At 36.8% G+C, this 26552-nt stretch overlaps 2 protein-coding genes across 2 annotated transcripts in view; both read left to right on the forward strand.

Moving 5' to 3' along the window:
- On the forward strand, positions 1 to 9328 carry LOC145783974 (kelch repeat and BTB domain-containing protein 3-like). Its single transcript, XM_082595734.1, has 6 exons — positions 1 to 79; positions 1710 to 1795; positions 2416 to 2539; positions 8738 to 8891; positions 9179 to 9266; positions 9310 to 9328. Exons 2-6 carry the CDS (start codon positions 1737 to 1739, stop codon positions 9326 to 9328), a joined length of 444 nt encoding a protein of 147 aa, XP_082451860.1. The 5' UTR covers positions 1 to 79; positions 1710 to 1736.
- The window catches only part of LOC145784161 (uncharacterized), a 24830-nt gene continuing 7560 nt past the window's right edge, over positions 9283 to 26552 (forward strand). Inside the window, exons 1-8 of the mRNA XM_082595925.1 lie at positions 9283 to 9396; positions 9601 to 9936; positions 12623 to 12746; positions 12819 to 12949; positions 21485 to 21622; positions 22119 to 22256; positions 22565 to 22765; positions 26127 to 26360. Of these exons, the coding sequence (XP_082452051.1) occupies positions 9364 to 9396; positions 9601 to 9936; positions 12623 to 12746; positions 12819 to 12949; positions 21485 to 21622; positions 22119 to 22256; positions 22565 to 22765; positions 26127 to 26360 (1335 nt within the window). The 5' untranslated portion in view covers positions 9283 to 9363. The remainder of the gene's footprint in view (positions 9397 to 9600; positions 9937 to 12622; positions 12747 to 12818; positions 12950 to 21484; positions 21623 to 22118; positions 22257 to 22564; positions 22766 to 26126; positions 26361 to 26552) is intronic.

Consider the following 26552-nt stretch of genomic DNA (forward strand, 5'->3'; position numbering starts at 1 on the left):
TTCCACAAGCGTTTGTTTCTTGGTGCCTGGTTTCTTTCTCCCTGTTATTGGAGCCTATTCTTCACTGATATGTTTGCAGGTCACTATTGTTGCCTATATTGCGATGTGTCAAACATTTACATGTTTACTGAAACTGTTAATTGCAAATATCTTTTGTGAAGCGAAGTGATGACACCACTCTTGCTTGGCGATGAATATTCTGATGAAACTGCTCGCCTCGCCATAAGTGCAAAAAACGAGTGGCCTCGTTTATTAGGCATTGTTAGAGAAGTCAAAAGTGTTGTTAAAGGAGCTTGGCCTGGCAGTAGCGTTGTTCGACTAATTTGGTTGCTGCGGTATTCTAAGATAAATATTAACAACATATAACGCTGGATACTGGGTACGAAATGCGATCTTTTCTAGCATAAGAGTCAGCCTACCTAAAATTTTATTAGTGCGGCCCGCCACAGCTCTCCTTAATGCTAAAGTGGCCCGCATGCAAAAAGGTTGGTGACCCCTGGCCTAGATATGAAAATGAAAAGATTGCAAGCAACTGTTCACGGTAGCAGAGAGGCTGTGTGGAGAACTATCTGCAATGAGTGAACGAAACATAGTAGGCTAATATATATAGGCCTAAAGATTATTAAAATAAATATCAACACAGCCGAAACAACAACGGTTTGACCCTCAAGAAGCGCATTAGGCCTAGAGAAAGCAATTGGAGATAATATTGCCAATTAAAATTTTTCTTTATTGCCTGCCACTATGCGCTTATCACAATCTTGGTGCTGCTGGTAGCCTGCCCTGTATAATGCAGTAGCTTGCTTTTGTTTGTACTGTCAGTCTTGTCAGATGTAGAGCTTTTTATATATTCTGTGCTCGATCAAACCCGATATGCCAAAAGCATGGCCGTTTAACAAATCTTGCACAATCTTAAAATTTCCCTAACCACAGAACTTACTGTCTCCATCTAGCGGTTGCTTTTTTGAACTTTTATTTGTCACATGGCGCTGGAGTATTACTTCCCAATTCCATTGATGTTTCACTGGTCTTTCTCATTCTAGGATCACCATGAAGAGAATTTACAGCAAAGTTAGTGCAGACGGTCAGAAAGTTTACAATTTGATTTGGGAAAGGTTTTTATGAATTATGATTGGTTTAACATATCAGGAAAATAAATTCTGAATGGATTAGAAATCAAACAAAATTGTGGGATATTGTGATAAGTATCAAAAAACTAAAATGGATTGTGGGCACTGAGCAGGCCATATAGCAAGACATCAGAACAGGGATCTCTGTAGTCCCTGCATTAGAACAGCAGATGGACTAAAAAATTAACAACTTGAACATGCGGGAAAGCAAATTATACAAACGAGGAAAAGCCGTAAATGAGATGGAGAGACGAGATTGGCAAAGAATGTGGAACAACAAACTGGTACGGTACCTAAAAACACACAATCGACTGGATTGGCAAGAAAAGGGAAAGGTGCTTGCTCAGCAGTGGGCTACCACAGGCTGAAAGATGAATAAGGCATAAACCAAATCCTGTTATTCGGTTTGATGGATTCGAATTAGTTTGGTACTTTACATTGCCTATCCTTGTGGCAAACTTGTATGGACTGGGATTTGATAAGGAAACTATTATTGGAGAAACATATCATGGCCCAATTTATATATATATATATGCGTTTAATCTTAAATGTCATTTGGATCTTTTTCTTTTCTTGCAGAACAATTTTACTGATTAAACCACAGACATGTCAACTAAAACGTTTTATGGAGAACATAACGTCTCTCTCTTACCTCTTTTGGATAAGTAAGTTCAGACCCATAACAACAATTCAAATATCAATTTGTTTAATCAAAACTATTTTTTACAAACAAGTTTTAATGTGCACAGTACACACTGGTGACAACCATGTTTGTGTTTGTTGGTTGTAACAACACATAGCTGCTTAACATAAGTATATATACATATTTTTAATGAATAGGCTAGCCTATACTATCTGTAATGGTTTGAGAAAAGTTGGAAAATCGCTGAGATTATGAAAGCAAATCAATAGTTTTCTATTCTACAGTCTAAACCTTAAATCTTTTGGTTAGGCTAACACTCACAACAGTATGTCAATAAAAGTATTATGTATATAATTTAATTTTTTACATTTTGTTATTGAAATCTTGTTGTGAGTATTAGTCTAGCCAAATGATTTAAGGTTTAGACTGTGGATAAGAAACTATTGATTTGTTTTGTTAGTGTTTGCTTTTGTATTAGGTTGGTCGCCCAAGCCCATTTGAGGAAGTGTCTTAGTACCAGACCGCCTTTTCCAGTTTTTTTTTCACTTTTGATCGCTTAGAGTATTTTTTTACTACAAACATCACTTCAAATTTCAAAATGCTTAAAATATTAAAAAAACAATGCTCTGTTATTGTTTACAGAGATAGAAATGAAAAAGACTCCTACTGTGATGCTGTGTTGCAAGTCAAAGGAGAAAAGCTCAATGTGCATCGTTGTCTTCTTGGAAGTCTTTCTTCTTATTTCAATAAAATGTTCAAGTGTGAGGTAACATTATTTGTTCATGTTTTAAGATTCATTCATTTTCAAACTGATAAAACCTTTTTATTGAGGTTAGGCTAGTCCTGACAGTTTTGTGTACATTATAAGTACACCCTTGTGCATAGGCGTCGATTTTTTCTTACAAGAGGGGAATTCTGGGTTGGCGAGAGTTTTCAAACAGATTTTAGTGAATGTGTATATATGTTCACAAATTCGCAATAGTTACTCTTTTTCACAAAGACTGCGTTTAGCGTCGCTGCAGCAATTAAGCTTTGATAAGTTTGATGTTTTCTTTCTTGTGCCTTTGACTTTGCTTCATGTTTAACTTTTCAATAGTGAAATAAGATCACGCGGTGCGCCGGTGCCCCAATTTATACCCAGCAATAAGTTTGTGAGGAAAGATTTGTAAAAAGCGATTGTTTCAGTACCGTACGTCTTTAGTTCGTATCGGTTATTTTATTGTCATGTTCATTATGGTGTCATATTCACATTCCCTTACGCCGACCCGGAACCGAGGTTTGATTGTGACGTAACAAAAGTGAGACCATTCGGAGAAAAGATCAAATGTGGCTTTCTCTCACCAGGAATTGCCAGCGTGTGACAGTTGCCGTAGCAACAACAATGCAGTGAGTACCGCCTTTTTTTCAACGCTGCGTTGTTGTGGAATTGCTTTATTCTGTCGGATACCTAGCGAGACACATAGCGTAAAACAAGAAGTTGCGCTGCAGTTGGTTGGATAATTCAGCGTTTAACAAAAACGGAAATAGCCTAATTGTAACGAACACTTCATAAGTGTAATGAAAACAGGGTGGGTGAAACGTATTTTGCCCACCCTTGTTTCACGGCAGGGTGGGCGCCGCCCACCCGGCCCACCCTATTTCGACGCCTTTGCCCTTGTGTATTAGGGTGGAGTGAACAATTTTTTTTCTCTTAAATCAAAAAAGAGGGGCTCTAAAAACTTGTCATTTGACCCAAAATCACCATTAAAATTGATTTTGGGGTGTGGCACTTTTAATTGGCCGTGCCACCCGACCCTAGGGGTCGCGACAAGGTCAAACTTCATGAAATCCGCATAACTTTACAACTGTACATGCTAGAAACTTGAAATTGGTCTTAAAAGATTCAGAAGCTACATGTTTCTATCTGCTCTAAGAGCAATTTTTACCCTAAGTGCAACAGAAAACGTTTTATCAAAAGAAAACTGATATTTGTATTAAACAAGCATCAAGCATTGTGAGTCGATGAAATGCATGCAAAAAAGAAGCACTTTTAGAAATATGAGAGTGGGAATTAAACAAATTTCTTGACCTAACGTTGTAAATGAATGTATAGCCCAGTCAAGAATATAGAACACAGCCATTTGACAGATGACACTTCAGGCATGTTGATGAACTCAAATTCATCTTTTCGCTTTTTGTTTTTTATAATGTTAAATGTAATGTTGTTGCTGAGTTAGGTCTATTTATGGTTTAAAAGAGTTACCTCTCTACCCAAATTGTATGAAACTCAAAGGTACAGCAACAATAAGTAACTCTGTATGGTCACTCCTCAGTATTCTATGCCTGTTCAATGTTCGTTCATGAAGCAATTGTTTCTCTGTGTCAAAGCGTTTCATCAGACGTCTTGATTTAATTTTCTATCTGATCAAACTGTCATTGCTACAGAGGATGATGCATCTGTCACCAACTTTATGTGCCGTTCAACTCTTTGATTGTGGCAAGGATGCTGAAGGCGCAATGGACTATCTCAAATCTTCTCAAGTGTAGATCGACTTAGAGCTTTGATGAGTGGAGGTTCACAAATCCCAGGGTCATTTAGATTGATAAGCTTGTAATACTCCTTCGCCTTGATGTTGATTTTAGGAACAAGAAACCAACGCACACTGGAACTAACATTTGTACCAGTCTTTTCATCTGATTGTTCCAGGTCACCTCCTTCAAAGTTGTCATTCGGTGAAATGTTGACTCCATGTTGCTGTAAACATGCTCTCATCGCCAGTATTTTGTTCACAGCAATTCTGCAAATTTCTTCACTGCCGTCCCACCAGAATATTCTCCGGATGTGCAAAGAATGCATTTCTTTGCACAACCTTTAACAAAATTCCCCTCACTTTTTTGGACGGGAACTGGACGATTCAACTCTAGACAAGATCAAACAGAGTCTTTGGCCCATCAGATATTTTATCTCTGTGCTTGATTTGACACCATGTGGAAGCATATATACCTCTAAGCAAAATTCAGCCAAAGTATGCCGGTTTGCGGACGGCTTTGATATTGAAGTATAATACCGCAGGATTCTGCATGCAAGTGTGAGCCACCTCGAGTGGAAAATTGGCCCTGTCTCCAACATTGCTAAATCATCATCCACATGACCATTGACCAAGGAGAGTTTCCCTACAAATCCTGTAAGCATAATGCTGGTCTATGCTGAGGTTAGCGACAACCTTATTGGGAAGTAATGGAAAGTTCTGGTTTGAAATTGGTTTCATCATAATCATCATACTCCATCGTCGGTTTGTTCCCCAGTCCCCACTCGTGGGGGTGGCTGATTGTTTCCGAGCAGCAATTGTTTTAATCCCTTTTCTCCATTTCACCCTGTCCCTTGCATCTTCCTCCTTCAGTCCGACTTTTTTAAATTCATCTTTCACTTGTTGTTTCCACGCTCTTCTTGGACGACCGCATTTCCTCTTCCCATCCACCTTTAGATCTAGTGCCTTTCTAAGAAAACTTCCTTCCTCCCACCTTATCACATGTCCATACCATCTTACTCCATTTGCCCTTGCCAGTTGGTCTATGGTCTCTCTCATCTCCAGCATATCCAACAATTCTTCAGTCCTTTTTTCCCTTCTCGTTTTCACCCCACACATTGCTCTCACCATTGACCTTTCCGTTCTTCTCAGGATTGCCAGGTTTGAATTTGCTGCAGTGCTATCAGTTCCTACAACTGCAAGTTTGTCGCCCAGTTCAGTGTAGGCTACTTTATGGCATCATTGACGGTATTTGCAGTTGTTCTTCCTTTCCCATCCTCAGGTGTGACATGGGTCAAATAATACTCGCCTGGTACTCCAACAATGACATAGTGCTCTTCCAGGATTGATTGTGATTGTGAATGGATTTTGAAATATAGTCTATTATGTTGTTCCTCTATGTAATAGATTCTAAAATGGACGATTCCACAATGCACACAGTACAATGAGTACATACTTATTATGGTTGAGAGCGAAATGATAAAATATCATTTTTTTTCATTTAAATCATTTTCTGTTGCATTTATGGTTAAAATTGCTTTTAGAGCAGATAGAAACATGTAGCTTCTGAATCTTTTAAGACCAATTTTAAGTTTCTAGCATGTACGGTTGTAAAGTTATGCGGATTTCATGAAATTTGACCTCGTTGCGACCCCTAGGGTCGGGTGGCACGGCCAATTAAAAGTGCCACACCCCAAAATCAATTTTAATGGTGATTTTGGGTCAAATGACATGTTTTTAGAACCCCTCTTTTTTGATTTAAGAGAAAAAAAAATTTCACTCCACCCTATTGTGTATATTACATTTTAAACAATAACATAACAATATCATTTTCATCAAAATAATTGTTTATTTGCATAAATTTTCATTATCTTTTTGCATTTTAATACGAAGTGTGACCACCTTTATTGTCTATCACCTGTAAAACTCGCTTGGGCATGGAGTCGATTAAATTTTCACAGTTTTCCTGCATTGTTCATTGTGGTACTACACCTGAATTATGCCCTGTATCAGCTTGGTTTCGGTTGTATAATCCTTTTTGCAGAGACGAGTCTATACAATTGGCTTTAAATTTTTAATAGGACTTAAATGTGATGAGTTTCCAGGTCAATTCAAAACTTTTATCTTGTTTAATTTGAAAAATTGGTCTCAATTTTCGAATTATGCCTATGGTAAGGAGCAAGATCGTGCTAAAACACCCCTGAACCATGTGGATTGTGGAAATGTTTTCTGCATGTCTTTAATAGCCTTTTTCTTTATCACGTCGATGTATCGGGCAGAACTCATCATTCCTTTGATCGGACAAAGTGATCCCACACCATGGAAACAAACGACCCCAGAACATTTTTTTTCAAGGTGTTTTACTGTTTAGTCGATGTAATATTCATGGGGTTTCTCATCAGAGCAATGGCGGACGTGTTGTGTTTAAACAAAAAAATGGCCTTTGTCTGAAAACATCACCTTCTGTCATTCTTCCTTTGTCCAGTGCTGATACTTCTTTGCCCATATCAATTATTTAGCCTTTATTTTCTGTGCCAGAAGTTGTTTTTTGACTGGTCTGTGGGCTAGTGTACGACCCACCTTCAGAAGCCTCCTTTAACCAGTCCTCGAACTCGCATTGACTCCAGCTCTGGCTAAATGTGTTTGCAAATCATCACTAGCCTTTCGTGGTGCAAGTTTGCTTTGACAAATCAACTACAAATCATCTCTTGGTGTTGTTTTAGGTTTTCTTCTACAATTTCCTTCTTGCTTTGGTGTCAAAGATCTAGTTGTAAATCCTTGTTTGATAATAATCAGTTAGACTGAGCACTGACTGACACCAACAATTGTACTGATCTCAATATGTGACCTTACAGTATGCTTGAATAGCGTATGAATCTTCGTTCGTTTCCTAGGAGTGATGTCCATTGCCTGACAGAGCTGTGTGATGAATGTTAAGTGAAATAATGAGGCTGACACAATACAGTGCACTGTATTGCATGGTCAGCTGACGCATTAATGTGTAATGTGATGTAATAATGTGTAATCTTTTTTAAATGTTTTTATAAAGCCAATGAACTAACATTATTAAACAACATGACTACCATAATAAGAAATCGGTTTAGGATTGAATAAATAAACAATATCTTGAAAAATCATGAATAAATTGTCCCAAGTCAATCAGCATGCGCCCAGGGTGTAGATGTTTTAACCTATTGAATCCAGTCTGGTTAGGATAATTAGCCTACCAGATTGTAATCAATTCTTTTTTTGCGCATATTTTCAGACACATCCTTAACCCATGTGCTTCAATCTTTCTCAAAGTCAGATAAACAATTTCTACATTTGGTCAATTCTATGGTTATTAATTCTTGCTACAATCGGTTGCCGAGAAACTTATGTTGTTGCATTGGTAGCATTGATTAAATGATTTGTAGTACCTAGACAGTATTGTTTTTGTTTATTTTCTGTTCATCATGTTTTTCAATTTATAACAATTTGGTTTTAATTGTTTGGTCATTTGCTGTTTCGATAATTACTATGTAGTAAGTTTATACCAGGGGTGACGAAACTTTTTGCGGTCGCGGGCCACTTTGTCAATTACACATGAGTTATCGGGCCACACAACTTTTTAATTGTAACCTACTATGAAATCTTTTAGAAGCGACTCAAGATATTATTCATGAAAAGTAACAAATGACAGATGAAAGTAATAAAACCCACACAGTTGAAATTATCTTACGCAAAATCGAAAGCTACAATCTACTACAACAGTAAAAAATAAAAACAAATCAACTTGAGCAAAAAAGAATAGAGCAACAGTACTTGCACTGATAATGAAGACAGTTTAATTTTCAAAGCGTTTGCTTTCATATGAGTATGATTTCTTCTTTTTTTGGCTATATCCTTTTTGCTCAAGTTGACTAAATGTTTCGACCATTATGCTCCGAAATAACAAATCAGTTAATGAAATTTCTTTTACAAACAACAAAAAAAGCCCATGCGGATCATACAGCTGAAGCTATCTATTGCAGCATTGAAGCATTGAATTGAGCAAAGGAAAGGTGTACCAGTGAAGGCATAAAACAGCTTTGATATGTCTTTTGTCTTTAATGCATGCGCAATTGTCAAATTGTTTTGTGGGCCGCACAAAATTCTGTGACGGGCCGCATGCGGCCTGCGAGCCGCAGGTTCGTCACCTCTGGTTTAGACAAACATAGCTGAGCAACACCACAGCATTACAACAAACAAAAATAAAATAGCAAACATTTTCGGCTTTGCATTTATATAGTCCTTTTCAAGCTTTTAAAAGAAATATTATATAATTTTACATTGCATAAGAAATATTAGAGAAACATACAATATAACAACAAATATATATATACATTTGTTTAATGCAAACGAAAATTTTGACAAGTTTACTATTTGATTGTCCAGTTTCATTTGTAGATTCATTATACCATGTTGCTCTTTCTCAGATGAAAGAAAAATATGACCGGACAGTTGATCTCACAAAGTTCAGTGCAGAGACAATCAAAACAATTCTTGATTTTTTCTACACTACAAAAGTTACTATAACAGAAGAGAATGCTCTTCCTTTGCTTGAAGCAGCTGATTATTTTTTTCTGCATGGTAAGTTTATCTGAAAGAAATCAATCATGTTTGTTTCTGAAAACTTTCTAATTAGCCTAATTAGTTACCACTTACCAGTCTAATTGTATTGTTATTTACTGATATCTTTTTCTCATATTCATTTTTCTCTTATTTTAGTTTGAAAACTTGGAGGGCTACTTAAACATTGTTTAAACTGCAAAAAATATGTGCACATAATAGCAAGGTTTCAAACAAAAGATTGAGTTCAACTGCTGTATAGATTTGCAAGTACGCATTGGTGCTTTAATTCATCATTTTATGTTTAGAGTTGAAAAAATTCTGTGCCAAATTTTTAATTTCAACTCTCACTATAATCAATTGTCTTGATCTGCGTTCGAGTGGCAAAGTCTTTCAGTGCGAATTATTGCGAACCAGTTGTGAGAGTGTTGTGTTAAAGAATTTTAAGAAAGTTTTGAAACAACCAAGTTTTAAAACTCTTTCCTGTGATGACATGGAAGCAATTATACAAGCATTGGACCAAAAGGTTGGTAAAACTAATTATAAATGTTGTTAACTGTTTCCCTGATTTGACTTGTCTAAAGCATAAACATTATTTGACCTGGTGATAGATATTGCCATTATATATTAGCCTATGCAATTGATTTCAGATCAACTTGTCGTATTGGCCACTAGTTATACTGATCTGTTTTTATAATACGTTTATGCTATGTAATGATCATTTTTTTAGACTGTGGGAAGTAAACCTGTTTACGAAGGAATAGTGATCTGGGTCCATCATGATTATTGTGAAAGAAAAAGTTTTTTTGATGATTTGTTTAAGTATGTGAAGCTTCATTTGTTATCAACCGAATACCTTCAAGAAATAGTTGCTCAGCAAGAACTAGTGAAAAGTTCTCATGTTTGCAAAGATCACTTGCTGAACGAGACCTTGTATGCCATGAAACATCAAAATCGCAAAGCACCCGTTTTTGAAAGTAGCAGTTCCAGTGAAAATGAAGACAATGATGAATCTGAAAATTGTTCCATAAAGAAGTTGGACCAGGAACTGGAGACATTTCAACTGGTAAAAGCATCAAGTTTTGTGTCAATTAAAACGGGTCCACGTCTTTTAGGTGCTGACAGTTACTTTCCTGCCAAATAGGTGCGCGCACAGTGACATCAGGATATTTAGGTGCTATTTGGTGTGTCAAATTACACTCATAATCATTTTACACTCATAATCATTTTGTCAAACTATATCAAATGCATCCTCCCCCAGCAGTGGCGTAGCTAGGGGGGCGGACCGCCATGGAAGTTTCACACTCTTTGCAAAATGTTGCCAATTCTATGTTGGAAACATACCTCATACCCAATCGGAATGGCCCGTTTCGGTGAGTCCGATTTGGTGAGTCCGATCCCTTAACGGGGGATTATTTCAATTTTTTTTTTAAATTATCGGGTACTGTAGCCTAATTATCATTGCCGTTTTAGGGTTAGGGCTTAGAGGTTAGGAACTCACCGAATCGGACTCACCGAATCGGACTCACCGAATAGTAGCAGACCCAACACATTACACTTCTGACACACGTCTAGTATATATAACTTTCCTTTTAATTTGCAAGGAACTGTTCTGCCACAAAGTGTGCCCCTGCCAATCTTTAAACTTTTTTCAACCTGCACTTATCCTTGCCGTCACTGTTCTACTGGTGCAATTATTTTATCGTATTATATACATTCTAATTTTACATACCGGTACGGTACTTTATGTACTTTTCATCAGCTACAATGCTCTTACGTCTTCTACATTCATAACGCATCCCACTCATCAATCTTCTGTAACTACCAAAACACCTCTTGTGTATCCAGTACTTGCATTTAATACACTTAACAGAATTACTCATTACTTTCTTGCCCATGTTATGCATAGATCCATAACATTGACTGCCAATATATTATACCTAATTTGGTGATTTTGTTCTAGTTCTAATTGCTTTCGTTTGATTTACTTTCTCTTTACACCTTTGTTTTGCAATGCATTTTCCAGCAAACATACTTTTCTTTTATCTCTTTCCAACTGTTTCCCATAAACACTGAATCATCGGGTACAAAAATTCTTTCATTGCTTTTTTTTCAATTTATTTATTAAAGCATCCTACCAAAAGACAACAGACTGAGTAGCTACTGAACCTTGATGAACACCCACTTTCACTTCAAACCAGTCTGACATTTTATTTTCCAATTACACTGCTGTCTTAGCTTTCCTGTATAATGTACATCTCCATTACCGTGATTATTTCCTTTCTTGGGAAAAGGGAACAGGACACCCTGTCGCGGCCGACCTGTAACAGGACAACTGACCATGGCTGACTCGTCGCAAGGACATCTCACCACAAGGTATATCTCACTACTAGACAACTTGACACGAATTTCTGATTAATCCGATTAATGCTTTCATTCAGCATGTCTGTAGCTTGTTTGACTCGAACCTTAGGTACCTGTTGATTTTAGAAAACAGCAACAGAGTAATCTTGAAAGTTCTAACTCCAATACTGGTTGATTGCTGATGTTTTAATATTGTACTACTGATGAAAAATATTTAATAGGCCTATTGATCAAAAATATATGCCACCTCCGAATCTATACCACACAATTGATGAGAAATACTAACGTTTGTTTTTTTCACAATAGTCTACTTTTTTACCGGAATAGCTTATTATAAAAGCCTAAGCTAAGCAGAGGTATGCCAAAAAATGTCAGTTTACATTGTGCGAGTAAAATTGTGAACATAGCTGTTGACGAAAACTTAAATCATGCAATTTTGTGTACCAAAGAGTTAGTGGGGAAAAATTTTGCCAATGAAACTAACCTCAGCAACTAACACCAATGTTAGTGTATGTTTGATTACATACCATATTTACTCGATTGTAAATCTAGATTTTTAAGCTTTTTATTTTTCATTCATGCGGTTTAGATTCAGAGGCGGCTTGTATTTTTGATCGGTAATACAATATCAATCAAAAGCATCAGCAATCCACCAGTCTTCTTCTTCGTCATGTGGGCCCCTGGAGCTGAGGGTCTATTGTTTTATCACCCCAGATTCACAGTGTTCCCGAACTACACTAAAAAGATGCTAGAGATCAGCCAGTCTTAGGTTTCATCGTCTGATTGTGTATATCAGAAGTGGCCAACCAGTCAGAGGCCAAGAGCCACATTTTTTACTTTGTACACGGCAAAGAGCCACATCGCATCATACACATGGGCACGCCACACATCAATACGTCCTTTAATTCAAGAGTTTTATCCCACTGCTCTTCTTTATTCCACAACTCTTCACAGTATTCTTTCCCTAACCTGAACTCATTTACCAAGTGCATCTTTAACTGTCCATCTTTGCTTCTCATGCAGGGGCTGTAAACAAAACTTCTTTTGCTTTGTTCTTCCTACGATGGATATTTTTCATTCTTTCTTGTACTTTGATCTTCTCAATGTTTTTTGCCACTACATTTATCTCTTTATGCATTGCATTTGAAATCCCACGTTTAGCCTTATTACTGTATTCTAAGTTTTTGTACCATGCACTTTGTTTATTTGTTACATCTAAATTTTTTCAGTGTGGTTTTACCACTATGTTTAGTAGTAGGAACAGATATGACTGTGAGCTCAAAATGGTTGAGAAGCAACTACCGGTACTGTATGTCTTTTGTAAACTGTGCTTTCTTCCCAATGTAAATAAGTATAAAATTTACTATTATCCTGTATATTTCTAACAGGATACACCCTCAAGTGAAGTCACCTCTGGTCAACCCAGTAAAGGAGGTATCGCATCAAGAACTGGTGAATCAAAGGAGCTTGCAATAGAAAAACAAGAATTATTGAAAAAAGTTTCTCAAGAAGGTTTAGTGATGGAAGCTATGTTTTAACAATTCTACTTTTGTTTCTGTTCACAACTAAATGTAAAATTTTTAGAAATGGACTCAACAAAACCTCACCAGAAGAAAATCTATGATCGCACTTTTCTCATGCAATTTGGTTTCAACAATAGTTCTCTTGAAAAGCATCTAGACCTTCCCATCATTGAAGACATTATCATGGATGAGGTACGTCCATCTGCTTTCAAAATCGTTAGACGCCCAATTTTAATGCTCCCTCACCTGACCCATTAGGGTGGAGTGAAAAAGTTGTTTTTTCAAATAAAACAATCAGATTAATCAAAAGTGGCGTGTGGACTTGAAACCAACTTCTGAAATGGTTTGGGGCTCGTGCCACCTACCCATTAACTATCGTGCTAAAACTGGGTCTTTAAAACCATACGTATTTAAAAATATGTGCTGAAAATGGTAACATCTTTGGCACAGTGGAAATTCCAGTCTAACAGAATCAGCAATGACATATATATAGGTGGCTTGAGGGTTTTGGGGGTGAAAGCTACCAGTGCAGATGTTGAGCATGTTTTTCTACTTTCAGCCTGATTGAATCTGAATTTTGAAATCGACTGGGGCTGGCAAAAGCTGGCAAGCTTGTAGTTATGTACAAATTTTTCTATGTAAAATAAACTGCTAATTTCGTTCATCTGAACTTTTATTGTTTTGATCTGTATTACATACGGTATATAATATGGAACTTTTGTTACAAAAGATCTGATTGTATATGTTAAGCAAAAAAAAAAAATGCAGTGTGTAGTGTGTACTTAAGGAAAAGTCTGAGTTGGGCTGTACGTCTGATGAGATGAGCTCTGACCTCAATGCCAATAAATGGCAAACGACACAATTAGTAAATAGCTTATTGTCAAAGTATTTAATGTTCAAAAATTAACTTATTAGGCTACTAAAATAATCTCCCCCATTAATAGACAATAAAAATCTTTTGAACATGCATAACGACATGTGCAGGTCTGGAGTTACTAATAAACAATACGCCTAGTAGTTATTGTTAAATGGTGGTCAAATCTGATTGCACTTAACATTGCACGTGTCCAAAATACAACAGGCAGGGTGTTACAACCAAACTCCCACAGCATCATAGCTTTATAGAGATTTAATCTGACAGGCACCTCAACATATCTGCAGGGTTCCCACGCAGTCGGGAAAGTAGGGAAAAAGTAGGGAATTTGAAAACCCGTTTTCCAGACCGGGAAAAGGTCGGGAATTTTGTGAAACCTCTTCGTGGTATTGAAAAAGTATGGAAAACCTTGATGACTAAATTGTAGATAAAAAATCATGCGATATGGACTGGATTAAACCGGATACAATACCGTCCTTGGCAGCTGGATCAGCTGTTAAAATAAATCACTACTGCACCAAGCGGTTTTTCTGCGTTTGTGTTTGGGTTCAAAGGTCAATCCATCCAGCATGATTTTACTGATTTGATTGATCACAATTACAGAAGTGCCTGCCGTTGTTCAGACGTGGAGTGCTGGTAAGCTAGGCCTGGGTTAATAACTGATGTTCAGTGACTATGTGGTCAGATTGTAGGAGAACTAACCCAACTACGCGTAGACTAGTTCAGGGCTTCCCAAAGTTTTTTCTCGGGACCCCTTCTAATCTCCTAAAATTTTCCACGACCCTTTACGGTTAAAAGGATGAACAATGCAAAATAAACGTTTTTGATAGGATTTATTGAAAGGCTTAATTTAAACGAAAACTAACAACAAGCTATCCGTAATCGAAGTCACTACTTGTAGCCTGCTGGAAACAAAACCAAACGTAAACACATTTATTCAGTGTGATGGGTGCGACTGCTCTCTGCTACAAAGCAAGCCCAGCCTTGGCTCGATGTTTGTCAATGCTGGTCTCAAGGCGGTTCCAATGTTACTTACGCTGTCGAGCAGTATTTTATCAACATTGAAAACACTGACACGCACATATACGTGTAGACAAACGGCAGCAGCGTGGTTACTGCTAAGCCATGTAATGGTGAATATTCCGCTCTAACGTTAGGCTAAGCCAAAATGTGTGAAACTTTTTTCCAGAAAATTCAAACCACAACTTAGAATCAAAAGATAGATCTGCAAATTTTTCTAGAGATTTAAAAGAGAGGTGTTCGGTAGTTTGTTTTTGCATTGCAAATGAGTTTTGGAACCAATCTAAATTGGTATATTGTCCAATTCTAAAAAAACACACTTTTTAAACTTCTTCAACAGTCTTGACAATAACCAGAGGAGTAGCCTAATAACGTTTGATTCCACGCCATTGCTTGCCAAAAACGTGATTCATTGTTCAGTAGCTTTTTACTTATTTCATTTTTGCCAGTAGTGTGATTTTTAATTGTATTGATTTGGCTTATGGCAGGTTGCCATGTCCTATGTAATGAAGCTTTGAATTGTAATTTCAGTATAAATGTGACAGTTTATCCGGACTGGTTTCAGTTTAGGTCTTTTGAAAAAAAGCAGTTTTTTGTTTTTGAAGGCTCACAGCAATTGCCTTATTCTTATGACACTACCAGGGCGGTAGTTTGTAGCGCATGAAACATGCCATTCTTTTCAAAATTGCAGAAAGTTTTGCAGTGCAGCTGGTACAGTCAACTACCAAAGACAGTTAGTAAACGTTAGATAGAGCATATTTAAAGAATACTTGTCGACAGTTGAAAAGTTACCAGTAAGCTGTTTTTCTTAACAAAGCCTTTGCAGTAGGCGCGATGTGAAGCAACTGCACGGTAGTTGAATTAACAAGTAACCATGAGCATGCAGTGAGCATCCAGGCTTGATGGTAATAGCGCAATGCAGGTTATCATAACAAGATTTATTAAACTGCTATCGGTGCCAATTGTCATGTTATGATAAACACAGATTATTTACCATAAACAAAAGCCCTTCTGTTGTCAGACGTATTAAAAGCCTTCGTATCCTCTTCTCTAGATATCCCTGTTTTGTTCAAACAGGAATCTTCTAACATTATTATTTTTTCATACTGATTCGGATATAATAGAGTCCGAATATACAATTTTAAATTTATGCATGATCGTGTTTAGAAATAATACAGCACAGAAATTTTCATTGATTTAGCACTGCTAATGCGCAATTTAGATCGAAATTAGGTAGGGAATTTTTAAAATTTAGATTTGAATTGGTATTGAAAAAGTAGGGAATTTGTTTATAAAAAATGTGTGGGAACCCTGTATCTGTCAATGCCGGCATTAAGTTACAATACAAGCATTACCTTTTACATTCTTCGGTTTTCTAACAGACCCAATACATTACAGAATATGGGCCATTAATCTCATTACAACAAGTTTAGGCCATTTCAACTGTAGTAGGTGTATAACTGTATATGACTAGTTCATTAGCTAGTAGGCTAAAACTCACCATTGACTCCTACATTATGATATAGTAGATTACTGTACACTGCACATGGACACCTATCAAAGTGTCATGACATGAGTGACTTAGTACTACCAATGAGCAAGGTAGTTTCGTAAAAATTGCATGGTGCAAAGGAAAGGGAAGATGATCAGTGGTCGTTACAATTAAAGTATTCTATTGGTAAAGGTTCCATTTCGAAATCAAACACGATAGATGCTACATTTTATTATGAAAATAAGGCAAAAACTTAATTTTGGCAATTTTTGGTTTATTTAGTTGAAATGAAAGCAAAAGAATCAAAATTAGTTTATTTGTCATATAACAACAACATAAGAATAACACTGGTCTACACAAAATTTCAGGTTTAGGTTTTGACAACTCATTTTAGCTAATTTTGGGGCGCTGAATCCGAAAATGAACTCAGATTTTCTCTATCACATCACGTTTTTGAGATATAAAATATCCCTAATTTTTGAAAAAAATCAATTTTTGCCCCCCTCTGTTGTCAAAACAAGGAATTCTGATGCAATGAACACTGTTTTACCTGCAATAATCTAGCTTTAATTAGCAAACAAGCATTCCATATTATATTCACACAAATTTGCGTTGTATTTATTGAAATTTCATACTTTTTAATAAAAAATAGGCATGCAAAAGAGCAACCATAATAACATCAAACGCTACATTATGCTGACGAACATGTCGATAGAACAGTGACAAGGTATTATCTGAATTATAGCCTACAGTTCACACAATATGCACATAATCTATAGACATTCCAATGGAGTGCAGAAATTCTGAAGACACACACAGAAATAGCAAAGTGCCAAAATAAAGATTGACTCAAAGGGACTTGGGCAGGGCGAGTTCAGAAACAGTCAAAAAATAGCTTTCATAAAATATGAACTCTTCACTTATAAGCTTAAAAATGCTCTTTTGAGGGACTTTCTTTTATGAGCAGCATCTGGAATTTCTCTTTTAAAACTCCAGCAATAGTCGGCCATCATATGACAATCCCACCGACCTTGATAACGTTCCTCCATAATTTTAATATCCTGGTGTAAACGTTCACCCTGTTCTTCACTAACTTTCCCAAGATTTCCTGGAAACTCATCCGCATGGCTCTTCAAATAGTGAACTTTGATGCTTATCCTGCATCCCAAATCTTCAAAACTAAGCAGTATATCCCTTAAGAGATCTTTATAATTTTCTGCTTTTCTGTTTCCCAAAAAATTGTTCACAACAGCACCGAAAGCATTCCAAGCTCTAGCCTCGAATGGCAACATTGATTTTACAAAATTTTCATCCTTTAACAATTGCCTGATTTGTGATCCATTGAAAATCCCAGCTCTTTTTTCCTCTTCACTGAGACCAGGAAAAGCATAACATATATACTTAAAACACTATCCTTCATGATCTAAAGCTTTTACATATTGTTTCATGAGACCAAGTTTGATGTGAAGAGGAGGCAAGAGGATCTTTTTGATATCAACTAACTGATCACGTATGATATTTTTGTCTCCAGGTGTCAAGGTGAGCCTTGGAGGCCACTCTTCTTTGTTCCAGTGCTGATCCTTGGCCCTGCTGTCCCAGCAGCATAGGAAACATGGGTATTTGGTGTAGCCACTTTGTTGCCCCAGCAAGCCAGCATGGAAAAACTCAACGCTACCAACCTCCACTATGTCCTATTACGATTATCATAACAGGAATTTTTTTTATTTTAGAGGAAATCTGAACCAATTTATGAATTTAGTGTAAAAATATCTCCATGTTTGAAAGTTTATAGCTGTCAGAAAATAATTATATTTGACATTTTACTGCACTAAAAAGGGTAAAAATTGGTCAATTTCACAAAAAAATGGCAACGATAGAAAGAAAACGTGATGTGATAGAGAAAATCTGAGTTCATTTTCGGATTCAGCGCCCCAAAATTAGCCAAAATCAGTTGTCAAAACCCAAACCTGAAAAAAAAAGTTGAAATTTGTAGACCAGTGTAATAAGAGATATCCCATAAACTGTTATGTGCCATATGACGAGGAGACAGCGAAAAGACCAATTGGTCATTGAGTCAGCTGCCATCTCATGATAAATGATGAAAATAACATTCGCATTAAATATGGTTTAGAAACACGCATTCTCAGAAGGATGTTGAGGATATCTTGGACTGAAAAGAAGAGTAATGACAAAGTTATGAAATTGGCAAAAACAGAAAGGAGATTAATAACAACAGTTAGAAGGCGCCAGATGCAATTTGTAGGTCATATTCATTGACATGGAGATTTTGAAAAATTAGCACTATTGGGGATGATACAGGGAAAAAGAAGCAGAGGTCGACAAAGATTAACTTATTTAAATAACTTGAACCAATGGGCCACAAACACAACAGTCAAAACGAACGATTTTATACGAATGGCAAATGACAGAGAAGTTTGGAAGACCATGATCGCCAACGTCTGTATCAGATCAGGCACATAGTCATCATCAGAAACACACAAAAAAAGAGAAAAAATCACGATATCATTTGACGATTAGAACACGTAAAAATAATGCATGTTAACGGGATGAAGCAAATAGTATAATGTCAGGCCTCGAAATTCACGGCGGACACCGCGGACATATCCGCCGTCACAGCATGTGATGTCCGCGGGAAGTACCATCTAGATCGGTCATGTTTGTCCGCCGAGAAATACCGTAACACAGGAACTAGCGATACAAATCGTCATTGCATAGCACGAACAATTGTTGCGACTTGCGAGAATATTATTTCCTGCTCATTCTAGTGCGCATCTGGAAAATGTAAATACTGTATCCCTTAGCTTCCATTCAAGCAGGTAAACTTTAGATTTTTACGTTGCTTCAACGATTGATGACATTTAATCATCATAACAAAGGTGAATTCTTTGCTAAGAATCGATGGGAACACCGTACTTCTACACTGATCACGAGCAACTTAGTTCAAGTCTTACGTCACAATGTTTGGCTTTGATCTCCGAGTAATATTGATAAGGCAAGGTTGGTTACAAAATTAAATTATACGAGTAGGCTATTACACCAAGATGCAGCAAAATTTGTTAACTTTTGGTATTACAGTAAGAAAGAAAGGGCCCAGGGAAAATTCACACGCAAAAATAAACCTAAAGAAAAAAGCCTAGTGAAACTTTGTAGGCCTACAGCAGAAAATAGTAGCGTAGTGTTTGTGTAACAGTTTTCCAACTCGTGCCCAGAGCATTATGATGCAAGAAGCCACACGACCTCGTTCGGTGGAAGTTAATCAGTTATGCGGAGTATTGAGCAGCTACACGGCGCTTTGACTCTTCAAGCGCAGGTCGTTGGTCTGATGAAAGCTCTTCAGAGTGACTTCGCTGAAATTTTAAAAAGCCTTCTAAACCGTAGCTATAGTTCTCAAATGACGAAGAATCATCAAGATAAAGTGATTAAGTATGACGATTGACGCAAAAACTGGTGTGTCCGCCGTGACATTTAATTTGTCCGCCGAGACAGCTGCTCAGACCGGACACGTTTGTCCGCCGTCAACAAAACCGAATTTCGAGGCCTGTAATGTAATTATATACACAAAACAGTTCATATTTATTCAGCTTGATTTAAATCCGTGACGCGACAATTTATCGAAAGACAATTTATCGAAAGACAATTTATCGAACGACAGTTCATCGAACGACAGTTTATCGAAAGACTGTTTATCGAAACGACAGTTTATCGAACGACGAAACACATATGCAATGGAATACTTAGGGGTTAGAGGCTAGGGGTTAATGGTTAGGGGTTAGGAGCTAGGGGTTAAGGGCTAGGGGTTAGAGGTTAGGATTATGGTTAGGGTTAGGAGTTAAGGGTTTAGGTTTGGAGTTATGGGTTTAGGTTTGGGGTTATGGGTTAGGGTTTTAGGTTAGGGGTTAGGTTTTCGATTAACTGTCGTCCGATAAATTGTCGTTTGATAAACTGTCGTTCGATAAACTGTCGTTTCGATAAACTGTCGTTCGATTATCTGTCGTTCGATAAACTGTCGTTTCGATAAACTGTCGTTCGATAAACTGTCGTAGTACCATTTAAATCAAGAATATACTTCGAAGTTTCCCACGCCTTGCTGTCTTGTTCGTTTGAGCCATGAATCAGAATATTAAATCTTTTGCTGTAAAGATCCTTCATGATCAGTTCCTCTTTTATTTAAATCATAACGGGTCACGGAATTGGTTAGATTTGTAATCTTTTCTTGTAAGAGTGCATTTGTTGCTTTGTCTTTATCCATAAAAAATACTAACGTTTCGATTTAAATTCCAGTACTAAATTTTTATCAGCTTTGTTTTTGATACTCGTCTTCAGGTGACTGTGTTTTCTTTTCAATCATTTCCTCAATTTTATTTAGTTTTTTGTTTAGGTATTGAAACTTTTCATTCATCTTCTTAAACTTAGATGCTAAATTGTTCAAGCTGTTTAGTATTGTATCAAGCTTTGCTCCAACTTCTGACATGCTGCTTTGCCTCGAGTTGGTTGCGTATTTAGCTACGAAAAACTAACTGACATGGGTTAATGGCACAGTCGCGTGAGCGCTACCGCTGTATACTAGAAACGTCCGCACACCAGCTTGCTTGTTCCAGAATGAAAATATTGACATGGAGCAGATATTAACATTGACCTTCTGAGCATTTTAAACCAAGAACAAACATTCTAGCTTAACCGGTTTCGAAGTTATGGCATTTTTATGAAATTTGATCTCCGGATGACCTTTGGAAATTATGGGCCACATGGGTGTAGTACACGGGTCGGCAACCTTTAGCATTGAAAGAGCAATTTGGTCTCGTCTCCATTAAACTTAAATTTGCTCGGAGCCGCACCATCTAACTGACCGCTCACAGCAAAAACCCTAACGCTTACAAGAAAGCCTTTTGTTCGAGTTATTCGGCCACACCCTGTAGAACTGATTTGTAGTTACCATTCCAACAGCTGTCAACTTTTAACATGACTGGGAAACACAACTAATCGGTTCATGGTCAGATATAAACATACATATATTCTTTTAATGATTTATTTCTCGCAGTTAATGTGATTTCTGTTCCTGAACTTCATTGCATAGCGCATCCGCGTTAGCCAGAGCGCAGAGATAAAAGAGCCGCATGCGGCTCCGGAGCCGCAGGTTGCCGACCGCTGGTGTAGTAGGACCGTAGGTGGTACAATCCACTTCTTTTCAAATAAACTTCTTTTTCAAACTGTCATATTTGTCAACATGCAGATTGCTTGACATCTATAAATAATGGTGCTCGTAAACTGCTTTAACTATTTGACTTTTAAAATTGAAGAGTCCTTTTTGTGTGTTGTTTAGAATCAGCAGAGTAGTTCTACATCTAAAAAAAGAAGAAAAAAGAAAACACAACCAAAGAAAGCTGAAACTCCGGGAACCTCTAGCCACCAAGACCCCACGCCGTCCACTGCTTCTACTAAAAACGAACAAAGCAACAAGGTTGGTGGCATTCGTTTTTCTTCAACGTTTATTCGCGTCGTTGACGTGTTCGTAACCTTCATTCATTACCTCATTCAGCACTTTGCGATGACTTGGTCCGGATACGGTATCACTATTGTCTCGAAAGAGGAGTGTCCAATCACTGTTGCTTTGGCTACCCTTTAGCTTCGGGTCACTTGCGGTCTACTTACATAGCCATGGTATTCAGGCTACCTAGGATTTGTTTGATGCATTCATCAAGTTCAATTTTAGTTTACTTTGATATTGGTCTGCTGCTAGCTAAAATACGCCAACGTTTTGCCTGAATGTTTTGTGTTTTTACCATTTCCAAAAATAATTCCTCATATTTAAACTTCTTTCTTGACAAACAAATGATTTAATATTAATATATTTATTACTTTTGTATATCGTTTAACGCACAATGTATATATATATATACACTATAGTATACAGGTAATACTCTTTTAGACCATTATATTTTAAACCAATTTCAAAGGTACTTCGCCAAAACGTGCAATCAATCCTGTACAAAATGACGCCATCGAATCTCTTAGATTCGATCGAAAGCTTGAAACTTATTTCGCTCAACACAGAAGCACGACTGTGTGTGGTCGTTAAGCTTGTTTTTAGAACAGTAAGTTTTATGTTAAAGTATTTTTTTTTTAATTTGCATGAAATGCTATCTTCGTCAACGTGTGTTTCATATTGACTTAAATGTAATGTTAATGAAATTTCACAGCCATGGTGAAAGTAGAGCTTAACTGACGGATATTGTTTGACGGATATTTTAGCTTAACTGACGGATATTTTAGAAGCTGTATAGTATTGAAAGTTACTGAATGCGTGTAAGCTTTCAATGCCTTAATATTACGTTTCATTTTATCTGAAGCAGGCGACAGCTACTGTACGTTTGTGCGCAAGCCTACAAATATATATTTGTAGGCGGTAAAAGAACCAGACAAGAGTGCTCTTTGCGCCAGCGTGTGCCAAACTATGTCGTCCATTTGTGTACCTTCTTGTCAACCCGGAAAAACTACAAGTTTCATAAAAACTATGGTTTCAATGTGTCAACGTGAACTTGAAAAGGATCGAGAAATATTGCTTTCAAAATATCCCATAGAAGTGGAAAAGGCGAAAACCTTGGTTCGTTTACAAGTTACTGTTTGCTGTAGTTTGCACATAATTCTTTGGCAACGTTTTTGCTCTTTTGTAGGCTACCGTATTCTAAATCTGGGCTTGTGCCTTGTAGTACAAATTGAAATTAATAAACGGGTGACAAAGAGTCGAAATATTTGTGAACCTTAAGCATGACATGACAGTGATATGTGTCTATCCGCTTGGCCATGCATCTAGAATCTAGATTCTCACTGTTTATCTAACATCTTGCTAAATTTGGAACATAGAAACATGGCCTTTGAGGCGCATTCTTGCGCGTCGTGTTAAGTCAAATTAGTGATCAATTGAAGGGGTCTGCTACTATTCGGCTAGTTCCTTATTCGGCTACAGTCTTTTTCTGCCATGATAAAGTAATATCAACTGAGAGTCTAACGAAGGAAGTAACCAAATGAATTCCAGGTCATGTAACGCCGAAACCCAGGTTTATTCTAAACTGCTACTTAGGTTTTAACTTCATCTTTTATGTGAAACGCTATTTGGCAACTGTCTTTTTTTCGTTGACACGTTTTCGCTGAGACTTTATCTCATTAACCTCTATCGTTAATCATGAAAAATGTTGTTTTGATGTAAAACACTTATTTTGAACCAACCCAGACAACAAAATTCGTCATTTTTACATTGATTCAACGTCTGCAGACGATGAATCAATGTAAAAATGACATATTTTGCCGTCTGGGAAGGCACTCAAAGGTAAACACTGGATAAAATGCAAGAATGCAAAAGAAACGATATTGTGGAATAAAATACAAAATTCTCTAAATAAACAGAAGAATCGGACATACATCTCTCTGTTATCATTTTTAATGTAAAAATTCCTTTTGTGGTCCCTTTGTCTAGAACAAATCCAAACTGTGCTGTTGAAATTTCCGATTTTAGTTTTGGTCTCAATCTCATCATCATGATTCGGAGTAAGATCTTTGTTGGATGATTCACAAGGCTAATTGTTCTGTGGAGTGTGCATTCTGTTGCTCCGGTTTTCTTTGGTAAAGTTATGAATATGGAACGTACCATATCACTAGGGATGTTTTCGGTGTCATAAATAAGATTTTAGATCTCAGTGGTTAGGTCTAAACCCCACTCATGATAATTTCAACTATACTGTAAAAGAAACGATTTTGTGGAATAAAATACAAAATTCTCTAAATAAACAGAAGGCGTCGTTGGATTTATAATTTTGTAATAGTTGAGGATTCTAATATATTCTAAGTTTGCATGCAGACGGCGACGCAGGATACATGTCAATTTTATCTGAGCAAACATTAATAGTTCAAAAATAAATTATTTAATTCGCTTTTTAGTTTTAAGATCTCAGTGGTTAGGTCTAAACCCCACTCATCTAAAGCTTCGATAATTTCAACTATAAAAGAAATAATATTGTGGAATAAAATACAACATTCTCTAAACAAACAGAAGGCGTCGTTGGATTTGGAATTTTGTAATACATTTTTTTTTATTTATTGGATTTTGAATTTTGTAGTTGAGGTTTGTCACGATTTCTTTCTATATCTTACCAGGAAAAAGACTTGGAAAGGTTCAATGACGTAGTTTAATGGGTCAAACCGAAAAGTAGTCAATTAAATGTCGAATAATTCTACTAGTGAAATGATAATCTTGACTTCTTGAAGAACTTTAACGAACGGCTTCTCAAATAACTCTAATATTCGAATACAATTTATATCAGCACCAATTCTCATCTACTTGTATTTAATTACTTCAAGTCTCAATCACCAATAATTTCTGCATCAACTACCAATCCACAACTCATAGCACAACTCCCATAATAATAATAATACACAAACTACACCACTATTTATAGTTGGATGTTCAGTCCAGTAACTTCGAGAAGGTTACGTAAGGTTACATCATAAAGAACCATTGTTCTATCAAGCAGCATTTAAATGTAAACAACAGAAGTCTCTAGAACAGTGGTTCTCAACCGGGGGTCCGCGGACCCCAAGGGGTCCGTGGAACGATTTCCGGGGGTCCGCGAAAGTTTCCGAGTTTTCAACATGACGGATAAATTAAGAAATTTAAAAATTGTTTGTGCTTTGTTTATGTATTAGCCTAAAGTGATTCTTAAACTGTAAGTCGCAACGCACTGGTGCGTCGTTTGAAATTGCAAAGGACATTGCACAAAGGTTTGGTTTCTTAACTAAAATATCATATAAGCTTAAATTACTTAAACCTTTTAATAAGGCTATGTTGGCTATGTTCAACTAAATTCTTTTAAGACAACAGATTATTGATCAATGATTAAGTTAGAAATACAAACGTCAGTCAGCAGTCTATCACCACTCACAGTTTTGCAATGACTGTGATTATAACGAATTAATATTGATTTCAAATGAAAAAAGGGAGAAATTCTTTGTAACAGACGCAAGTATTCTATTAACTTTTGATAAAAGTTATAGAAAAACATCAAATGAGCATATAGCTTACCGATGTTTGATCCTGTGTGCCAACATATAGCTCATAAGTCACAACATAATTTCGTCAATCTCATCAATCGTCAAGTGCGTTGCGAATTCAACAAATTCTTTTAAGTGTGTTGCTTTGAAACTTATGTAACATATGATTCCATAAGGAAACGCGATATACGAAAATTTCAAATTGTAATTTTTAGGGGTCCGCGACCGCTTCGAAGACACCAAAAGGGGTCCACCAAGACAAAAAGGTTGAGAACCACTGCTCTAGAAGGTCACGTAGGGAAAATGATTCCAGAAAACACGTTTTACATAATACAGATTTCGTAATCAGAGGTTACTTCAGGTCATAACCGATAATAATACATCGCACCAGAATTCTACAATCAAAACAACACGCTCGTTGAAGATACAAAGCAAGCCATCTCGAGGCATTGCACCTTGATTGTGACAAGGATTCTAATATATTCTAAGTTAGCATACAGACGGTGACGTAGGATACATGTCGATTTTATGTGAGCAAACATTTCAATTTAATAGTTCAAACATTTTGCGCTAAATTACATTTCAATTTATTTTTCTTTGTCGAAATGCAAAAGAAACGATATTGTGGAATAAAATACAATTCAAAACTGTAGCCAAATAGGGAACTAGCCGAATCGGACTCGCCGAAACGGGCCATTCCGCAATTGAAGTGTCTTGTTTCAAAACAAATTAAGCACCACCAAGTGTTTTAGTGCACAAACGTGCAACCTCTTGTCCTTCCTCATCCTTGCATTATTTTTGTGTTAAAAATTATAATGTTTTATCCGTGGTGTCATAATTATACATGTTAATTTATTGATATTTGGCATCAAGCTAAAATAGAAACCACTACTGCTTGTAATCCAAAAAACTTGCCACAGGAAGAAATGCAAAACGCCGAAGAGGGACTAGATAAAGCTGAAACCAAAGAGCGCGGAAGGATGCTTGGAAATATTCGATTCATGGGAGAATTGTTCAAGTTGGGGATACTATCACAATCCCTCATGCATAATTGCATTTTGACATTGCTTAAACTTGTCTTTGAGGAGTCACTTGAATTATTTTGTCACTTACTAACAGCAATTGCAAAAGATTTTAAATCCAAAAAACGCAAAGTGAGTAAACTTTAACAGAGACTCAGTTTTTCTGTCCAGTTGTTGATATATCCCTGAGTACTATCTGGGCCAAAGATGGATTGAATCCAGTACAATGGTGATGTGATCGATTTCTTATTCCGTTTACTATCATAATTATTGTTAATCACTGAAAATTTCAAAGCAATTGCTTACTTTCTTAGTCATTTCCAT

This window comes from Aplidium turbinatum, chromosome 15 (genome assembly GCF_918807975.1).
Source record: "Aplidium turbinatum chromosome 15, kaAplTurb1.1, whole genome shotgun sequence".
In the NCBI taxonomy this organism is placed as follows: Eukaryota; Metazoa; Chordata; class Ascidiacea; order Aplousobranchia; family Polyclinidae; genus Aplidium; species Aplidium turbinatum.